The sequence below is a fragment of the Filicampus tigris genome, chromosome 6 (genome assembly GCF_054856515.1).
Source record: "Filicampus tigris isolate MCC_2025a chromosome 6, RoL_Ftig_1.0, whole genome shotgun sequence".
Lineage (NCBI taxonomy): Eukaryota > Metazoa > Chordata > Actinopteri > Syngnathiformes > Syngnathidae > Filicampus > Filicampus tigris.
Window position 1 is genome coordinate 25382764 of NC_141222.1, and position 21250 is coordinate 25404013.

At 42.6% G+C, this 21250-nt stretch overlaps 3 protein-coding genes across 9 annotated transcripts; 2 read left to right on the plus strand and 1 right to left on the minus strand.

Moving 5' to 3' along the window:
• Window positions 1-140: 140 nt before the first annotated feature.
• On the minus strand, window positions 141-11426 carry ncapg (non-SMC condensin I complex, subunit G). 4 transcript variants are annotated; one of them, XM_086033815.1, is made up of 22 exons: window positions 11097-11426; window positions 10688-10802; window positions 10360-10590; window positions 9614-9842; window positions 8757-8902; window positions 8529-8613; window positions 8239-8431; window positions 8016-8165; window positions 7504-7644; window positions 7285-7408; window positions 6359-6448; window positions 5236-5424; window positions 4701-4811; window positions 4489-4608; window positions 3464-3721; window positions 2544-2725; window positions 1966-2131; window positions 1082-1249; window positions 879-1002; window positions 655-702; window positions 511-580; window positions 141-437 (listed from the first exon to the last, which is right to left on the minus strand). In XM_086033815.1, the coding sequence occupies exons 2-22, from the start codon at window positions 10793-10795 to the stop codon at window positions 308-310; spliced, it is 3063 nt and encodes a 1020-aa protein (XP_085889941.1). In that variant the 5' UTR covers window positions 10796-10802; window positions 11097-11426; the 3' UTR covers window positions 141-307. The 4 variants fall into 4 exon arrangements, with proteins under 4 accessions (XP_085889941.1, XP_085889944.1, XP_085889943.1 ...); XM_086033818.1 differs by having other exon boundaries at window positions 10688-10820; XM_086033817.1 differs by having other exon boundaries at window positions 10688-10858.
• Window positions 10493-15058, plus strand: clrn2 (clarin 2). Of its 4 annotated transcripts, none has more exons than XM_086033823.1 (4): window positions 10493-10838; window positions 12275-12635; window positions 13635-13814; window positions 14455-15058. In XM_086033823.1, the coding sequence occupies exons 2-4, from the start codon at window positions 12383-12385 to the stop codon at window positions 14721-14723; spliced, it is 702 nt and encodes a 233-aa protein (XP_085889949.1). In that variant the 5' UTR covers window positions 10493-10838; window positions 12275-12382; the 3' UTR covers window positions 14724-15058. The 4 variants fall into 4 exon arrangements, with proteins under 4 accessions (XP_085889949.1, XP_085889950.1, XP_085889948.1 ...); XM_086033824.1 differs by lacking the exon at window positions 10493-10838 and adding an exon at window positions 11478-11495; XM_086033822.1 differs by lacking the exon at window positions 10493-10838 and adding an exon at window positions 11508-11659.
• Window positions 15059-15759: 701 nt separating this feature from the next.
• On the plus strand, window positions 15760-21109 carry lap3 (leucine aminopeptidase 3). Its single transcript, XM_086033819.1, has 12 exons — window positions 15760-16002; window positions 16137-16252; window positions 16894-16948; window positions 17028-17293; window positions 17492-17656; window positions 18104-18262; window positions 18332-18456; window positions 19305-19393; window positions 19490-19592; window positions 20518-20597; window positions 20669-20781; window positions 20851-21109. The coding sequence occupies exons 1-12, from the start codon at window positions 15904-15906 to the stop codon at window positions 21035-21037; spliced, it is 1557 nt and encodes a 518-aa protein (XP_085889945.1). The 5' UTR covers window positions 15760-15903; the 3' UTR covers window positions 21038-21109.
• Window positions 21110-21250: the final 141 nt, after the last annotated feature.

A 21250-nucleotide genomic window follows, 5' to 3' on the forward strand; every position in this document is an offset into this window, starting at 1 on the left:
AGACCCACCTGACATAGATTGAAAGTCTGTCAAAGTGTACAAATGATGGAATAACCTAAATAAAAAGCCTAATCAGCCTTAAATAAATAAATCACTCTAAATCCACAGATTCTGGAAAAAAAAAAATAAAGGAGGCAATCTACACTGATCGGACCTTTATTGTTGAAATGGTTAAAACTTAAAATACCAGCAATATTTGACAGCTCAGAAGATGAGAATATAAAAGGTGGCCTCGCTTACTGTATTTTAAGAAGCGTTGGGGGGGGGGGGGGGATATTTGCACAGAAGCCAACTTTAGGGAACATAGTTAAGACAAATTGGCCTCCTGGTTGAGGAGGGGATTGAGATCCAGTTTTGTCTTCTCTATAGCTGCAATCTTGGCCCTACGAGAAGGCCGCGTTGCAGGAACTGGGTCGGGAACATTTTCTCCATCGCCGCTTTGAAACGGAAAAAGGGGAGAATACGTAAGAGATTGATATGATTATTTGAAGAAATAAAGTAACGTCTCACCTCTCCTCAGAGGACTCTGCCCTCCTGCTTGGCTTTCTGCCTCCTTTGACTGTGCAGGCCTTCCTCTGACCTGCACACAGGCTCATGTCACTTCCATGTTGAGTGGATGGAAGTTGTACAATGTGAAATTACAGCCCGCGTTACCTTTTCTGCCTCTCTTGGCGGACTTTAATGGCTCGTCTGCTACAGTTTCTATAGAAAAAACATTGATCAATGTGTCAGTCTCCTTTAGTTACTGCGTGGTAAGGCTTTTTTTTTTTTTTTTTTTTTTTTTTAAATCCGCTTATCAACATGTTCGTAATAAAAGCATAATCCTCTTACAAGACGAGTGAAAAAGTGCAGAAAATGTATGTGTTGGCATGTTGTACCCTCCGCGTTGACATCCAGCGGCTGAAGTGCGGATGCACTGAGGAGCTCCGCTTGCTCTTTTGAATCTACCAGTTGAGAAATCATTTTCTCCAAAGCGCGCAGACAGACGCGGTCTTTCACCACCTGACGGGCAGCATGGTTTGGAAGTGAAAACGCAGATGAAGTCGGCGCCCGACGACTTTGCTCACGGGATGTGGCGTACCTGAACGAGCTGCTGCAAAAGTGACAGCAGGTCCTTCCTGACCGTCTCATCCCTGTTCAGCTCCAGGTAGCTCAGCGTCTTGGCATAGAGGCGCACCTCGGGGGCAGTCGGGTCCCGCAGCATCTCACCGCATATGCGCACCGCCAAGTAGTCGTGGACGCTCACTCCCTGGAGCCACACAAACATCAATTCTGTCCATTGTCCTAATGTACTGCACATAATGCGGTGAGCACGCATAGACTCTTATTAAAAGGACAGCCCTTGGCGTTTTCTTGTGCTTTTTTGTGATGCAACCACAGAAGAGTATCGTGATGGTTTATTTATTATCCAAGGCTGAAAAATATTTTATTTTCAAAAATGACCAAGATTCTCTCCATTACATCCATCGATGACTGACTCTCAGTGCATGTCAAGTTGTCTCCGTTGTGTAATGCTAATATTCAATGCACAAGCTAGTAAAATGAGCAAAATAAAAACAGACATTTGGAAAGCTTCTTTGCAATGGGGAAAAGGCCCAGTGAGAACAAGTGACAAGTGATTCCCACGCACAAAATAAGCCGGCTCTGCACAATATGCACAGAGTCAATGCAGCCTTCAAAACGGATTCATCTATGAATGAAATTGCCTTGAGAGCGTCATACTTGGCGGCTAGCCGCATCGCTAAGGCTAAAAAGTCATTCAATATTGGTGGAAAAAATATTGTAGTGTTGCACTCGTATTGGTAGATTCCAAACAAAAAGCTCAGAATTGTTAGGCAGATGAGCTAATAATGAGGGCTGCCCTATAGAGATAAAACAGAGACAGGATCGCATCTGTACGGATTTTTTTCCACCTCTTCAAATGTGTAGGTGTCCGATTTTGAGTTAGCGTGAGTGGGCGCTAACCTCGGTGTTGGCAGAAGGCTTCACAAGGGCACTCGGACGGGTCAGTTCCACGAAGAGCTCCACTACGTTGTTAACGTCTATCTCTGCCAATGGAGAAGTGGCGGGGGCATTCATCAGCGTACGCATTGTTGGAAGGAAGCTCTCCTCCACAACTTCCTGGTGGGCCCTAATACACAAAGTGACATACTTGTTAGTGTCGGAGGTGACGTGGCATCCATCGCACACTGAGAGCTGCGCTACACGCGTTTCTGAAAAGTTTTTAAAGGTCAGATTCATGCAGTTTCATTACAAAACTGAGCAAATGTAAAAAACTTGGACAAAATGTAATCCAAAAAAGGTAATGGGAAAACAAAAAAAGAAATACAGCATTGTCCTGTGAAAAACACTCATCTCATCGTTTTCATTTTTCTTATTTTTACATGAATGGTGTTTCCCCTGTTACAGACATCGCATTAATGTGAAAATGACAAAAGTTTCCAAAATTGGAGATACAGTACGTGTTTTTCACAGGAAAGCGTCGACATGAAATAGGACAAGTAAAAGTAATTTGGTAAGGGGATGCATTTTTTTTCCCTGACCTGCTCTCGCGGGCATAGAGCTGGAAAAAGACGCCCAGGCAGTGTCGGAGACGGACGTCGTCCTCAGTGACCGGGTTGTACCACAGCAGAATCAGCCGTGACAGAATCTTGGCACTGGACATGCGTCCCATGTACATCAGTTTGGCCAGACCCTCAGCCGTTTCCGTACGCAGTTCGGACACCTGCATGTGACATTTAGAAGCGTGTGTTGTGTTAGAAAGCCCACCATTTTTTTTTCATGCTTGTTGTCATTGCATTTCGTGCATGGATTAGGGCTGCTTGATTATGAAAAAAAATAATCGCAATTATTTTTCATGATAATTGAAATCACAATGATTCAAACGATCATTTATTTTTGAGTACAAAACAAGAAAATGTTTTATTGCAAAAAATATAAATACAAATAAATTTCTTTATGTAAGTTCCTTTTGGACCAAACAAAATCTATAAAATTAGTTATAAAATAAAAAAAAGGTGTAAATATATCAATTCAAGTATAATTTCCTAGTGTAAAAAAAAAAAAAAAAAAATAGTGCACTGGATATGAATAATTAATAATCGTTTTTTACGATTATGCCAATTCTGTAATCGTGGAGTGTTAAGAATCGTAATTGAATTGTGATTAATTGCACAGCCGTAGCATGAATAATATCTTTTCCATCTTAATTTAAGATGGTGTTTTCTTTACTTTAATTCTTTGCATTATTATAGACCACAGCGAAATAAATTTGTCCAAATGGAAGACCGGCATCCTTATTCTTTAAACCTGAGCACACCCATCTGTATGGCACAACTCTAAAGCGTTCAATTCTTGGAGAATTGATCATCAATCATCATACGCTAGCCGTTTGATGATCCTCCCCATGTTATGCTGGGATTCACCAAAAGAATATTGAGAGTCATTACGTGCGCAAGCTGACCTCATTGTCCAGGAGGTCTGACAGCATCACTAAAATGCTCTGAGCTGTGTCCTCGCCCTTCACTTCAGCCTGTGCCGCCCTCTGTGCCGCCACTCCCTCCTCCTCCTCCTCCTCGTCCTCCCGGTCTGGTGATCCCGGCAGCTGAGTCTTCTGACCGCTGCCAGTTTCAGAGAGCAGCTGGAAGCCGTACAGCAGCAGCAGGTCGATGACTGCTCGCAAAGCGATGATTCGAATCTTGACCTCGTCGAGTTGAGCGATCTGAAAAGGGAAAGTGCGGTTGTATTACTTATAGCTCATCATGGTTTTTTGGAGTTTTTTTTGTTTGGTAGCCTCTTTTACAGAGATCCTGCAAGATTGCCGCACTGTAGCTGGAACAAAAGAGCTGCTATTTAACTGCCTGGAATGGAGTCCCAAATATTTCTTTGGGCAGAGACGCAAGGCGATGGGGGTGTGGCCGAGGAGTGAGGGTAGTAACATTCAAATTGCACAAGCAGTTCGGAAACTCAATCCCCTACCATTGGGTGAGTTTCTCTGCCCAAATGTGCTGCAATTCTTTGACGAATGTCACAGACCTTTTATTAAGACACATAAGTCTTCAATTGTGAAAGAAACGTCATTTTATGTTAAGTGACATTTCTATTCTTTGGCTTTTGACAGTTTTCTGCTCTTTTCCATTGTCGAGATCGTATTTTGTGTTTTCATTTATTGCTTTATCTTGCCGTATTATTGCCATTTTGTTATTGGAATGTAAAGTGCTTTGTTACAGCTGTAGCTGTTATGAAATGTGGTCTATAAATCAAGGTGTATTGTATTGTCACTTTTAAGTGGGAGGGTGCGGTGCATAGAAGAGGTTGAACGTGGGAACCCCCTGCTCGAAATAATAAAAGTCATACTCCAAGATATGCAATTCAAGACAGTTTAGTGCTGATACAAAATTAGGATTGTGCCGCCTTGGAGGAGGTCTGTTCTCGAGTGCTTAATGGTGTAATTCAGATAACTCAAGTGTGTGCATAACTTGACATTACCTGTAGCAGAAGGACCATGTGGGTGCTTGCAAGCTCCTTGCTATGTAGAGCACATGTGCCCAGACATACCACAGCCATACTGCGGACAGTGGGGTGAGCACTTGCGATGCTGGGCAGGATCTAACGGGAAAAACAAGACACTTCAACCGGCAACCTATAAATGTAAGCAAAACCACTCACTGCACCATGGATAAAAATACCAGTGTTCATACCAGTGAGGACATTAAGGCGCTTATTGTCGGGCTGATTCGATTCTTGATGTTCATCTGCTTGAGCAGCTCAGCACACATTGTCAGACACCTCAACAGAGTCTCGGGGTCATTCTGGACAACAAAACAAACAAAGTGGATCAGTTGAACGTTATCTGATTTATCTGAATTACTGGATTTTTGTGGACAGTGGCCTCTGCTTGAAAAAGACACCATGAACCCAATTTATCGCTGTGAACGTCGCCCACTTGAATAAATAAATGCCCGACCTCAGACCCCCCCCCCACCCAAAGAAACAAAATAAAAGGCACTGCTACTAATAACATTATATGTACTATGATACAAATTTGTACTTTGTAACAGAATACACAATGGTAATTATTGTTGCTTGGGGGACAGATTTCAGTGATGGACCAGGCGAGTACTACTTTCTACCCCCGGAAAAAAAGGCGAATGATGGAATGGTACCCACGCTCCACACGGATGACCCAGCTCTGCTGTAAACACTGCCTGAGGTGGTACCCCACACGTTAAGTACCTTCTCAGTACGGATCTCATTGTTGGCAGGCTGATTGCTGGCTGCGATCTCCTCGAGGACCTTGTTGCGCTGGTTCTCCTGCTCTGTGATGCAGTCCTTCAACTCGGCGGCGCGGCCAAAGTCCTGAGCAGCGATGCATTCCTCTAAGGCTTGTTTAGCCTCCATGATTCGCACCTTCACCTCTGCTAGCTAAATGGGAGATGGAGGACCAAGGAGAGGAGGAGGGTTATTCCTTAGCTACAAGCAGTCTGGAGGATTGTTGACAGGAGGCAACGAGATGCATCAATAATAACGACGACAACAACGCCAGCTGAGGCTTTGGGCCGGGGTGCCGCTGCCTGGAGACAGTACTCTCTAAAGCAGTGTTTCCCAGCCATTGGTAAATTTACCCATATAGCAGGGGATACATGGAAACATAATACTGTATTGACAAGATTAGTAAGTAAATATTGTCAATTCATTTCATAAGCCTGTCAATAAAATGGTACTGTCTGTGTGCGCTACAACTTGTTTCCCTTAGAGAAAAGTGTTTTGTTCTTGATATTTAAAGTTTAAATGCCTGTATAAAGAGGAATTATTCAAACGAGCACCGTTTTTTTGTGGTAAGCTTATTATTTATTTCATATTTTTTTCATTTTACATTAGGTATTTATTTTTTAAAGGCAAACGTTAGTTAATTTTTGTTTATGCTGAGTTTTAAAAAAAATGCCTGAGAATTATATGTTACAATTAAAAAAGATGAATAAAATAATTTTCATATAATAATCAATTGTGTTACATTCTACTTTTGGAGAATCATCAACTCTTTGTATGGCGAAAGGATTTGGGGTACAAAGACAAAAAAGGTTGGGAATCAGTGCTCAAAACAATGGATGAAGGAACGCAGGAGGGGACAGATGTAGCAGATGCAAGGAAGGAGTATAAATCCTGAGAGGTTTTCACTGATGGAAAAATAGGAAAAAACAAGACTTTGTATTTATTTAAGCAGACGGAGAGGAGCTCTGCATACACAGTATATCCAATTTTAAAAACAGCCAGACACAATTTGCTTGTTAAAACCAATAATAGCCATCTGCTAGATAGAGAGAGAACATTTGAAGGAGGATTTTCAGGATGTTCCCACCTGAACCTGCTGGCGACGGCTGGCGTTCACGTCCACCGGTTGACTCGTTTCCACGATTGGCGCCCGCACATCCGAGATTATTTCTGCCACCTGTAGACAAGCAATCAAATTAAAATTCACTCTTAGAGTGAAACGCCATGTTAATTTTCATGACAGCGTTAACAGTGTTGGGCAGTTACTGCATATGTACACTATTTTTATCAGTAAGATTAACTTCTAAACAATGAATGGATATAAGGTCAGCAACATACACTAAATTGCTACAACTGCATAATTCCAAAATAAGAGCTGAATCAAAAATTAGCATGACTCCCTACTTAACAGAGTTCCCTCAGGTTTTTGAGGATATATAGTTTCTACGCTATGTTGTAGGGCTGGGCAAAATGGCCTTACAATAAAATAAAATGACATCACAATCTGATTTCAATCAATTTTCCACAGAAAATTTAAAGCAATTCTTTTTACAGATAACATGAGAAGTGTTTCCTCTTGGAAAAAAAAAATACTTTTGATGAAACATGTAATCGTGAATCGTAATAAATCACCATTTGAAATGTACAATCACGTAATAAAATAAAATGAGGTTTCAAACTGCTCGACGGTATTGTTCTCATGTAGAGTTAATACAGGTTCTCGGGAATATGATTTTACTCATGTCTGTTTCTTAGCGGGAAATAAATTGCAGTCTTGTTTTTTTTGTTATACAATTGCTAAAAGGTACACAAAAATAAGTAATATCCTCAACACAAAAAGTACACGTACTAGAAATAACGTTAATACATAATAATGTTCGGAAAAAAATGCATGACAAATAAATAAATAAATAAACACAAAGCAAATGGCTCGTGTTTGCTTATGCTGTGGTTAGTGTTACGTATCCTGAAAAAAAAGACGAGGCCAAGGTGTGTGACAGAAATGTATCTCACAGTCTGAATGCGTCGCTGGTCGTCGAGCACGAGTGTGAGGAGCCTCTCAGTCAGCAAGAAGATGAGCGAGGAGGGCGTCTGTGGCAGGACCAACATCTCCTGCAGCACTGCCACAACACGCTTCCTGTAAAGAAGAACTGAACTTAGTCGAGAAACAACAAGCTACCCCAGCTTCACTCAAAGACAAAACACACCATTCCGCTCAAGCGTCTTTCTTACCTGCCGCCCTCCTCGTTGGTGTCCAGGCAGCCAATGAGATGGATGAGCTGCTGAGAGATAAAATCCTTGGTCATAACCAACTCCAGCTTGCTCAAGTCTGCTCTCTGCTCCTCTGACAGCACCGGAACTGCCTTCAAATATCTGCATCGTGTCAGAGTTGACAGTTACAAAACAGCAGTGGTTGCTAGCACCATTTCTGGTCATTACATACCAAGTAGCAATTAGCAAGAGAAGATTGTACCCAGAATTTGTAACCCAATGAAGTGCCCAGTGCTAAGTCACACTAATTCTATAATTCAAACTGATTAGTTAGGAGCAGCAGTTTTAAGGTTGCTAATGGCTACTAGCTAATTTACAGTAATCTTTGCAAATGCAAGAAAAACAATCTTTTTTTATTTATTTATTTTTTAAATCGTGATACATCACATGAACAAATGTGACACATTGTTCACTAAGTTCCCTTTCTTTTTTTTCCTGGACATGTACTCGCGTGCGTGCAATGTCTCTCATACTCATAGAGGTAGTCAGCGTAAGTGGCAGCATCCGGCAAAACCTGCTCCAACATTTCGTCACCATCGTCGCCTTTTTCCTTGAGAAACTTGCATAGAGCTCGCCAGTAGAGCACATTCTCGCATGTCAGTGACTCCAATGGGATCAGTTTCCTGTTCAAGCACATAGAGTGTCAATCATGGTTTACCAATTCAAAAGGCAAAAAAAATAACTTGATAAGTGTACCTGCTGTTTAAGTGCATTCTGTTCTGCAGCAGCGCATCTGTGTCAATGCCTTTGAAAATGGCATTCAGCATGTCCAAAGCTGTTTGGGCACAATTCTCCACATCAAGCCTGTGGAGAAGCTCCATCACATTTTCATCCAATCGAAGAAGCCAGGCAGGTAGTAGACAGGAACACACCACCTCTTTTACTGCTTCTGCAATACATGCAACAGTCGGGCATAATCATTGTAAAGATCGGTAATCATTTTAAAGCCCTGTGCAATTACTAAAGCGGGCCGAAACTACTGTTACCTGATGTTTCGTGGAGGCCTTGCTCCAGTAAGCTCACTCTCTGTGCAATGGTCAGAGCTCGAACATGAACCTTGTCAGCCAGAACCTTTAAAACAAGTCAAACGTTGTACACGGGGGGGGGGGGGGGTGTGAAATGGATTCAAATGTAGCAAGGGGGGGGGGGGGGGGGTGAAATGGATTCAAATGTAGCAAAACGCTAACACACACGACGACCGCATCGGTGATTACCTGGTAGGCTAGTTTGCGGACATTTTCTTTCACATCCCGGGTGCGTTTGAGAACTCTTGGGAGGGTGCGAGGAGACATGGCAATGCAGGAGAGGACAGCCCGCCGCACCTCAGCATTAGTGTCATTTTCCAGAATTAGCAAGAAAGCTGAACAGACCAGAGAGAGGAAAAAAAGAGCATTATGATAAACAGTACTGGGCAAAGGGGCTTAGATTTGTTGTCTCACCTATATAATAATGACATACCACTAAAAATAATTGTATTTCTCGCTGTTCATTTTCTGAGGCTATGGTCCTCAGTCGGAAACGAGTGGAGTTAGGGAAGAACGGAGCTGGCGATCGATTGGGCAGCGTCAGACTGTGTATCAGTCTGTCGTGGCGAAGAAGGAGATGAACCAAAAGGCGAAGCTCTCAATTCAACAGTTAATCGAGAGTATATTACCACCCTCACCTATGGTGACGAGCTGTGGGGCGTGACCGAAAGAACAAGATCACGGATCCAAGTGGCCAAAAGGTGTTTTTAATTTTTTTTTCCCCCGCAGGATGTCTGGGTTCTCGCTCAGAGTGAGGTTTAGAATTGATCATTCGAGACAGACTCAGAATAGGCACGTCTAATTGGGAAGGAGGCCCAGCGGAAAACCCAAGGCACACTGGAGAGACTATGCTGACCTAGCAACACCTTGGCATTCACCCTAACAAATTACAAGACTATTTATGGATTTCACACTATTCTATCCTTTAAACTGGTGTCTGTACACATGACTAATTTAAAAAAAAAAAAAGTAAGACCCTCTGTTCAATGTTTTCTCTCAAATATCATCAAAAAACGCAATGGTTAAACTCCTCTGGGAATACACACCATTGATGGTGGAACAATCAGGATCGCTTGGCTGCTGCAGTCGGGTCATGGCCAAGACGGCCTGGATACGCACATTCGGAAACTTGTCAGTGACACGGACCAGCATAGCTTGATGGATGCGATCGAAGAGGTCGTCGTCGATCTGGGCGTTCTCTGCCATGCTGCCGAGCAGCTTGTTGATGAGCTGGCACACACGGAAGCGCACTGCGTGGCTGATCGCCTTATGAGACTGAGAGGATGTAGAAGGAGATCACATTAGTTCAGACAAGACACAAACAGGCATGATCGGGAAAGAGTCTGTAGTACACAGATGAAGAAATTACAGTGACTCATGAATACATCCTTCCATTTTTTAAAGTGCTTATCCTCATTACAGTACAGTAGAGCCTATATTTTTCAGGGTAATTTTAATTGAACTCAAAAGTTCAGCATTTTTAGGGCAGTTGACCTTCAGAGATTACGGTAATTCATAATCAACTGAAAATGGACGTACAACAAGAGTTATTGTCAACAAATAAACCAATACATGCAAAAATCCCTCTCCATAGCGGGTGTTAACTTCCAGACCAAGTGAACGCTGCAATTAAATACACGCTATTTCCGAGCAATGGTTAACACAAAAATGTTGTACAAATCTATATCAAACTATACATTATATACATATCCAACTTAAAGAAGCAGATGCAACTTAAAGCAGTGTTTTAAGTATATAAGTGCACAAGAGTAAATGTGTATATACAGTATACCTCCAGCAGGAAGTTGAAAAGGAAACTCAAAAATGGATGATGATCATCATCATCCTCTTCTTCCTCCTTCTTCTTTTCTTCTTCATCAGTTTTAGGTGGCGACTGGAAACTTGTGGCGAATCTGGCTGCAAATTCAATGACATTTTCCACTGCGGGCTCACGCTTGTAGACAATCATGGCATGTTTCAGGTAGCTGACAAACTCTTCGTGGAACAAGGTCTTGTCCTCCAGCTAACAAAGAGAGAAACGAGGGACATTTATTGAACAGGACAGAGATTAGCAAATTGATTTTTACTCAGAAATCAAATATAATTTTGTTGGTGCTCACATTGTTGTAGCGGGTCTTCAGACTCGCCACCAGCTTTGCCTTGTTGCTGTGACTCTTTTGAGCGCACTGAAACGCCTCCTTGACGTCTATTTCGTTGTCCTCGGCCATATTTTTCCTTTACAGACAACACCAACTGTTCAATTCCAGACAAGTGAGTGCACAGTCTTCTTTCTGTTCAACCCCGGTGAGTTTGGTCGTCAGTGGTTTTGTCTCTAGAGTATCGTTAGCAAATAGCAAAGCCACTGCTCACTAACACCCACCAAATCCCCGCGAGAAAAACAACTGAACGTAGCCCTGTGTGTAAATAAGGTCATCTCACCAAGACGCTACAAAATACTTACGAACATATAGAGACAATAAACTTCGTATTTTTCATCGTACAGCGCTAGGCTAAAGTATGTTAAATTACCTTTCCGACTTGTTCGTGAAAACAACACTGCCGCCCGTTTTCAAATCCAACAACCGTTACAGTCTCGCGAGAACTTCTTCTTTCTGGAGCAGTTTACCATCTATTATTGGGGTATTACCGCCACCTACTGGGATGGATTTTGGACGAGAGATCTTTGCAGTTACAGACCAAATCTAAAAAAAAAAATAATGATAATAAATAAATAAATGCAGAAAAAAAAAGAAGGGCGAACCTAGATCCTCCCGATCAACCCTGTTCTATGCAAATACTCAAGTATACGCCTCCACCTGTTCTTGTTTGCCATTGTAGTGGACCTTTGGGGGTGGTCGCCACGGAGATGGCAGTAAATTAATGTAACGGGCTACACCTGTGTCCGGGTGTGGGCGCTCGCAGCTGCAGGTGATTGGCATGGTAGCTGGTAAGAGTGGGGCAGAAGCGTGAGGATGTCTGGGGAGTCGTGCAGAAAACGGCGGAGCGTCGGCAGCCGCTCGGTGATTTCAGCACTGGCCCGGCGATATTGAGACTTTTAATAAAGTACATCTCTACTACTTGGCGGTTTGAGGGTCAGTCTCTGACTCCGGACCTGACCGGTGAAAGGTGGTGGCAGGATTCCAATTACCTGTCGTGCGCGTTCACCCAAACCCAATAGTGGTTTGTTACACTATTTTAAGAATAAATTCTAAATTAAATTCCGTTTTTTTTCTCGCTGGAATTGGATACACTTTTTTTGCCTATGGCCCACGCCCCACAGTTGAGTCCCGCAACCCATAGATGTATGAATAGATGGATGGACAGAATAGATGCGGTATTATGCAATTAAAATTTTCATGTGTCCCCTACACTTTGCACACCACAGCTACAGAGCAATTAGTGTGCATAAATCTTTTCAATCGGGGGGGGCTGACAATACACTAACCTTTGGGATTCAAGTGAACCCAATTACCCACGGGCGTCTGGTTTTTATCACGGCGCCATGCCCTAAAGGTCACCAATCAGACGCCTCCCAAAGGCAATTTGCCCTTTATTGCCTCAGATGAAGAGCAGCGCATGGCAGGCAGGATTGAGTTTCCCCCCAGTAAGGGATCCCTTTGACCGCCATGGATTCGGTTTCTGCCTGCCTAGTTACGAGCGTGCCAAGACCTCTCACTTCATGACCACAATTCCTTTTTCTAATTCAGCCCGCCGGATAAACTGATGCAGGAGGTGGCCGGCGGCGGTCGGCTGCGCTCGCTGCCCGGCGCGGTGTTCCCTCTCCCGGGGAGACACGCAGGGCTGGGCGTCATAGGATGCCTTCGCTGTGGAAACGGATAAGCTTCTCTGCGGCCTCGGTGCTCTGCGTCGGATCCGTGGCCCTTCTGCTGGTGGCCCTGTCCACGGAGCGCTGGGTCGCCGGGCGCATCCTGTGCAAAACCGGCGTCGACATCGTCAACGCCTCCCACCCGGAGCTGGAGCTGTTCACCGGGGATGTCTATTACGGGCTGTTCCGCGGAGGCAAGACCAAGAAGTGCGGGCTTGGGACCAGGCGCTCCAAAATCCACAGTAGGCTAAAAAGCTTCCAAGGAGCGGTGCATGCGTAGCAAACTTTGGAGTCTAGTAATTTCAGTTATGTTTGATTGTTATTCAAATAACCATGGGTCAGGCAGCTAATCCCATTATATCACATTCATCGTCAACTATTTTAACAGTCGAGTCATCGTTTAGAGCCATTGTCTAACTTAAAATTGTCCAAATCCTCTCACTTCAGCCTCTCAACAGTAGGCCTATAATTAATTAGCTGATTTCTGTAGTCCTCTCTGAAAGTATAGAATGATTATCTTTTGCGGTTAATTCAAAACGAGAAATTTACAAACATCTGCTTTTACTTTGGAAAACTATGACCAAACCAAAATCAGTGTCTTAAAGGTTGCTGAGTACAATATCGATCCCCCTGTGTGCTATTGCTTAATTGTTTGTTGCTTTTTTTTAAATCACTAAACAATACCAAATAAACAAAAACAATTGGTTAATAAACAGCAATCAAAAATGGTTTTGTAATACAATTTAATGCAAAAGTAAATTTTGTTAATTCGAATAATTGATAGAATAATATATTCTTAATATATTCCATAGTGACAGCCCTACTATACTATACTAGAGCTGTTTCTAATAATTTGGTCAACTATTAGCTATTGTACAGTGGACATAAAAAGTCGACACACCCCTGTTCAAATGTCAGGTTTTGTGATACAAACAAAATGACACCAAGATAAATATTCCAAAGCTTTTTCCAACACTAATTTGACCCATCACGTGTGCACCTCAATTTTGGAATAAAATCAAGTCTTTTCGAGAGGGAATGTAAAAATAAACAACTAAGATAATGTGGTTGCACAAGCGTGCACACCCTCTTATAAATGGAGACATGGCTTTTTTTTTTGAATGCAACGTTCAAGCTCATAGGAGTCAGCACACACTTAACATGATTTAAAGTGCTGCTTATTAGCACCAAATGAATTTCAGATGTTCTAGTAGGCTTTTCAATTTGTGTGTGTACTGTAGTCTTCCCAAAGCTGGTACGCACATTGAACGGCGGCCTTCATGTGATGGTGATCCTCTTCCTGCTGGCGGCCGTGTCCTTCGCGGTGCTCAGTCTGGCCTTCAGTATTTACAACGCACGCAAGGTCCCCTACCAGAGCATCAAGGGTCACAAGGGACTCTACCTGTGGAATGTCATCGCCGGTACATCATGCTGCCGTTGTTTTCCCTAGTCATATGACAGCTGTTTTGCATGGTCACTTGTTGCCAGGTAGAATTCGGGGAGCGCATAATCTCTCCATTCACATATGCACATGTAATGTTAACATCTGTCCATCCATTCACATAAGCGCATAAATTAAGCATCTGTTGTCTGTTCGCATACTGTACATAAATCATGTTAACATCTGTCCGTATATCTGTTTGCTACTCTTAAATCCACCTACTTACAAATTTTTGGGGGAGAGAATGTATCTCTCCAACTCACTTATTCACTGTTTTAGTGCTCAGGCAAAAGCCTTGTCTTAAAATATTGCTTTGGTGCCATTTTGGGGAATATTGGTGGCTAGGAACTATGTTGAAGTGGGTTGAGGATCTTCATTTAGTAATGTTTTGTTGCCATCATGGGGAATCTCTCGGAAATTATAAACCATTTCAGGTGGCATCAATTATGCTTATTGCTTGTTAAAAAAAAAAAACATGGAAAGAGGACCTTGAAAAAATAATTGCGTATTAAATCACAATTGCAATATTGAGGAAAAAAAACACACTCAAATATCATTGTTTTGCAAAATCACCCAGCCCTAGTGTACCCCAAAACATTTCCCCCCTGTTATGCTTCCAGCTGTATTTGGCACCCTGGCCGCCGTCTGCTTCCTGGCAGCCGTGAGGCACCACAGCCTCACCGAGCGCGTGGTCAACTACCGGGAGAACCTCTTCGCTTTGGTTGTCCTGGATGACGAGCTTGACTGGTCCTTCTGGCTGAGCGTGGCCAGCGCGACCACTCACTTGGCTGTGTGCGGAGTGGTCGCCATGAGCCGTATCAAATTGCCCAAAGCGGAGGTCAAGATGCCTGAGCAGCCTACCATCTCCTCACTGGACCTGCTCTACTGACAGTTACAGTAAAGATGGTGCCAGTGATTGTTTGCCTTTGGGAAAGTTGCCAAGTAGACATGACTTTACACAAGAATTGGATCGAATTTCGTGCTGTAGTTTGTAGAGACTGACTGTGAAATCATATTCATGAAGACTACAACAACATGAACATAATGGCCGATATTAATGCTTATGATCACAAAATTACACAAGATAGCATAGAAAATAAAAAAAAGCAATTTTTTGCATGTTCATGCCTTGATGTATGTGCTTACGTATCTATTCTTTATTGAGGCTATTCCTCCCTAATGGCCTCTGTTTATCAGATAAAATAAACGTGTCCGTTGATTTTTTTTTTTTTATTGTTAGATTCTTCGTGATTTGCCAGTTTAAATGGCCAAGGAAGCATATTTTGTAGTCCAAACAGCTGTTCAAATAATTCAAAATAGGATTGTATTAGACCTACTTTATTTAAATTTAACTGGCAGTACAAGCGCTTACCACCTCTGCCTCGAATTTCTGGTTTAGAGTAAGAACCTTGGCCTTCCTTTTTTGCATGTTCTCCCAAGCTTGGCTCCAGCTCACCTGTGACCCCGACTGTGTATGCGTATGGAAAAGGAATGGATTTATTTATGTTTCGCGTTTGAATTAATAGATACTCACCTGAGTAAAAATGTTTTTATTTATTTATTTATTAAATGTCTCGACTTTCTGCTTTGCCGTTAGGTGTCGCCACAGCGAGTTACAGATATAGTTTATACATCTCTGGAGTTACTTGTATAATTTGGCAAAGTTTGCCCATGGAGACGTAATTCACCCATTTTTTTTAATTCTGGTTTTGGAGAAAATTCTTTAAAAATATAAATGAAAAACAAACAAAAGTCTTGCCATGTACAGTACGTTGAAAGTCAACATTGACATTTAAATTACATTATTTAAGTTAAGCTATAATTTCTATTTAAATGAATCGATAGACAACCTATTTACAACATATCCAAATAAAATATTAATTTATTATTACGTGGGCTTTAAAAAAAAATCAGTTTTGGAGGTTTGACAGAGTCGCTGTTTGATGACGCCACCAAACAAGCCACTTCCTCTGTGCTGCTGCTAGTATCTTTCCAGCGTGCGACCTTTAACTTCGCGTACTGTTATAATTGTGTACTTTGTTCCCACACATGATCCCGAGATATCGAATATGTTCCTTATGAGGAGAGCTGCCGTGCTGCCACTCTCGAGGACCAACTGCAGTCGGACATTTTGTGCCTCGAAAACAAGCCTCCAGATGGAAAGAAAAGTGAGTTAGTGACAGAAGGAGTCCGGACAGAATTCAGCATTTCTGAAACGGATTTTTTTCCCGACCGTGTCTCCTCTTTGGGAAAATGTCAGCTTTTAATGAATTAAAATGTTTGTGCTTTTTGCCCTCTGCAGGGTTTGGTGCTGGGAGTTTTCGAGAAGAAGGGAGAGGAAGGCAGCCTTCATTTGACGGAGGCAGCAGAAGGTTTTGACCGCAAAGTGTCTGGAAAGCTGTCCGAATTACTGGAAATGTCAGTTTCTCGACATTTTTTGTTTCCAAAATTAAGTCAATGAATGTCTTTCTTTAGTCCCAGCGTTAATCATTTATAACTCGACCGCGCGTCATACATTAGCTTTTGACATTGAAAGTGTGTGATACAAAAGTTATTTAAAAGGTTTCTATTTTCTACCCCCCCAAAAAAGTCCAAAAACGTATAAATGCTTCATCGAAGACGCTTTGCAATTCAACTCATTACAGAAGCAAATGAATCGACATAACTCTGTGGAAAATTAATACAAAATGAAAAGTAGCCGTTAAAGTATTTTTTTTTTTGCCTGATTTAATTCTAGGGATGCCCCCCGATTTCATTATTGGTTTCAGCTCTGATACTGTACTTTACGATACTCTGTATTAAAAAAATAATAATAATACCATACTGATACTAGCACTGATAAAGACACGGATGACCAAACATTTAGGTGACTGCAATTTATATTTTCTGCACAATTACAAGATGTAATGGCATCAAGATTTGGTCCTTGGTATCTGTGCATACTCGACTGTAATTACTCACTTTGGTTCTTGTGCTATCGAACCATCCTGTTTTACATTGCTATTTGGGCTTCTTGCTTCAGTGTGCGAATACTATAATCATTCATTATGTCTTTGCAGTTCTGGACCGTCTCTCAAGAAGGGCAAAAGCAGAGTATTCTATGGAGTCCACAAGGTGGGGAAATTCACACCTGTAAATGGAAAACAGAATTACAACAACGAGATAAGTCACTTGTTGGTTGCTTTTCACTCAGGACTACCCGTGTGTTGCCGTGGTCGGTCTGGATGACGTCACGGCGGGCGTGTGCGGGGCGGAGAACTGGGACTCCGCCAAGGAGAACATCCGCGCGGCTGTGTCAGCCGGCTGCAGGGTTCTCCAGGACCTGGAGGTGAACCACATGGAGGTGGACGGCTGCGGTGACCCTCAGGCAGCAGCAGAGGGTGCCTTACTGGGCCTGTTTCAGTATGACCACCTGAAATCCAAGAAAAAGCCCAAAGTGACTGTGCAGCCTCATTCCAGGTATGACCAGGGGTGTCATTTATTTCATATTACAGTACTTTCTTATGTAGCGCAGCTCAACTACAGAGGCTACTATGCCTCTCTTTGGTGTAAGCTAGTATGGCATTTGGTAACAATAGTGGCTGGGGTTGAATGTAACTGCAGAGATTACAGACATCTGTATGAGATGCATGTTTTTGCGTGTATGGTTGTGTTTAGTGCCGAAGTGGTAGCATGGGAGAAAGGAGTCGTGTACGCCGAAGGCCAAAACCTAGCCCGCCTCCTCATGGAAGCACCAGCCAATCACATCACTCCCACCGCTTTCGCCAAGACCATCGAAGAGAGGCTGGCGCAGTATGGCGACCGGGTCGTAGTCCATAAGCGGTAAATATTTTTTTTGCATTGTATTACTGATTATGATTATGATTACCTCATGGCTAAGGCTAGAAGGATCCACACAATTAATGGATTAAATCCATCCACAAACTCATTTCATTTTTACATTCTTTTTAATTTTCTTACTGTACATATTTTTTTTTTTTTTTAAAGTACAGCTTCTTTCTTCATCTTTTTTTTGCCAGTGTAGTTTTGGGCATTTGTAACTAATTGCTATATTTCTTCTTTTTTTTTTTTTTTTTTTTTTTTTTTCTATACCTATTTTTTTTTTTTTTTCTAATTTGAATTAAAATGACATTTTTGAATTTGCATTTCCTAAAATTGATTAAAGTGACTTTTTTTTTTTTTAAGTCTTACACTTCTTTTTTTTTCTGGTCAAGCCAACATTATGTTGGCCTGTTTCATTTTGTCAACTCGGCTATTCCCTACTGTTAGATCCCAGGCGTGGATCGAAGAGCAAGGGATGGGCGCCTATCTCAGCGTGTCCAAAGGCTCGGAGGAGCCCCCTGTCTTCCTGGAGTTGCACTACAACGGCTCACCCGACGGCGCCCAGGCCCCGCTACTTCTGGTCGGCAAGGGCATCACCTTCGACAGGTAGACCGCCACAGACACACCCTGATGACTCGTGCGTTTGCAAATTATTTATCTCCTCTGTCTTTGTAGCGGCGGAATTTCTCTGAAGCCTTCCGCTTCCATGGACATGATGCGAGCCGATATGGGCGGAGCCGCCACCGTGTGCGCCACGGTCGTCACGGCGGCGGCCCTCAAGCTGCCCCTCAACATCATCGGTGAGCCTCGCTCTCTCTGTCATGCATGTGAGATGAAAGGAGGACTACAAAAATCCGACAATATTTACTGTTGGGAAGCTGAAATTTCGAGGAGTTGGACCGTTTGAAATTCCACAAGGTCTATAAACAATTCCTCATTATCGAAATACTTACTAGTGAATTTGATAAGCGATAAGTTGCCGCTTAATCGTTGCACCTCTGCTAAAACACATGAAAACATTTTATTTTGTGGGATCAATTCAACCTTAGTGTGTTTGTTCACTCTTTTCTGTCCAGACTTCAAATGAATGTCGCTTGGGCAAATGTAACCGTACCCCGCTGATAAACCAAGCCCCCGTAGAGTTTTGATTGTACTGTATTTTCACTTGTGGAGACAGCGCTTCATCACCAAGGAGCTGAATATCATATCAGGCGCATACAGCAGACAAATCTAGCACTGCAGCTCTGCTTATCTTTTGATATATTATTTCCGTATACTTCACAGTGGTGGATTTCCATTCAGCCTTACTGTAGAGTCATTAGTCATTAGTTAATTAGCCAGATTGTGACATCATAATCTGGCAAAATTCAAAAGTGCGCGGTCACAAACACATTTTCAGAAATAGGCAAATTTGAAAAGATTTAACTGGTTGTTTAATTTTATGCTTGATGGTTGGTCAGGCACAATTTACATAGATTGTATTATAGAGTTACATTATAATTCCCCTTTGCTGTACCAAAAATGTAAGATTTGGGCTGGTAATGTATCTGCACAAATGTGTGTGCGTGGTGGGAAGTGGTTTAGGTATATTCCAGAGTATCCTTGAATAGACGTAGCTTTAGTATACTGCCTTTTTTCGCTCCAAAAGGCCTGGCTCCGCTGTGCGAAAACATGCCTAGCGGCAAGGCGACCAAACCGGGCGACGTCGTAACGGCAAAGAACGGGAAAACCATCCAGGTGGGTGCACACTTTGGAATGCTGTCATTGAAACGTACAGAAAATGGATGGTAATTGTTCACCGTGAAAGGCTCGCGCGCTTCTCTGTACGCACAGGTGGACAACACCGATGCAGAAGGCCGGCTTGTCCTCGCCGACGCGCTCTGTTATGCACATACCTTCAACCCCAGAGCTGTCGTCAACGTCGCTACGCTAACAGGTGAGATTTTAACAGCATCACTGCTCAGTGTTCACTCATCAACACAAAATTGGGAGGACATAACTCTCATAACAGGACGCACAGCACTCACAAGCCTCATACAGCAACACCTAACAAAAGACATGACATACCTAGGTCATTAGAATATCGTCGCTGTCCTGTGAAAAACACTTATCTCCATTTTTTTTCATTTTCTTATTTTTACATGAATGGTGTTTCCGCGTTAGAGACATCGCATTAATGTGAATATTAAAAAAAAAGTTTCCAAAATTGGAGATAAGTGTTATTCACAGGGCGGCGACGATATACTAATTTAGAGTGCTAAAAAATTATGTCTTTACATTTTCTTCCATTCCAGATGCATAGCACATTTTGAATGTGCAGATCAAATTATGCGCTTGCGCCCAGCGTCGTTGCGTATTGCGTTTGTGGATGACTGCAGCACCACGCTAGCGCACAGAGACAAGCATGGTGACGATTTTTAAATATTCAAATTGAATCGAATCGGGGCTTGAGTGAATCTTTACATCCCTACTTTTAATACATAAAATTTCCCCCCAAAACAATGACAGATCATTTTAAAGAAATACCCATGTATCCCAATATTTAATATTTTTAAATATTTTCTTTATAAATTTATGAAATTAATTGCAGCTTGATAAGCGATATAGATAATGGATGGATGGATAATTGCAGCTTTTTATTCTGATTTCTAGTTCCTGATAGTAAAACGGCCCACAAAACATATCGACCTCCGTCGCGACTACCGATACCTTGAAGTAAGGCTAATATCAGCACCGATATCGTTATCGGTACTCATCCATCCCTAATTATAAAAATGTAATCTGCAGCCCTGCGTCGTTTACGGTCCAGCTGGTTTCAAATGATGCACATACAGTACGACTGTGTTCATGTGTTTGCTAAGGCGCCATGGACGTCGCGCTTGGCTCGGCGGCGACTGGAGTCTTCACCAACTCTGATTGGCTGTGGGAGCAGCTACACAAGGTCTCGCACACGCACACACACGGATGCATATCTCTAAGCTCTGATAATGACAAAAAGTGTGCGCTATGTAGGCCAGTATCGTGACAGGCGACCGAGTGTGGCGGATGCCTTTGTTCCAGCATTACACCAGACAGGTGACGGACTGCCAGCTGGCCGACCTCAACAACATCGGCAAGTACAGCAGGTACGTATCAGAAAAAGAAAAGTGGGAAGCCTTACATTCTCAAACCGTCTCCGATTTGGATCCTGGTAGGTCGGGCGGCGCGTGCACGGCGGCGGCGTTCTTGAGGGAATTTGTCACTTCGCCACACTGGGCTCATCTGGACATGGCAGGAGTGATGAGCAATAAGGATGAAATCCCGTACTTGAAGAAGGGCATGTCGGGAAGGCCCACGCGCACCCTGGTGGAGTTTGCGGCCGCGTTGGCACACAATAAATGAGCAAATTTACAAAAGCGGGTGTCTTTAATAATTTCAGTACCTTAATAAAAAAGAAAAATAAATAAATAAAAAAAGGAAAAAAATGCTTGTGTAATTTTTTTCCTGACTCAGGTAATATTTATTTGGTGTACACGGCCGGTAAGACAGCCAGCTGCAGCTACAATTGTTCATGCTATGCATGACGGTAACACGCTGCCAATGTGGTGAGGCCAT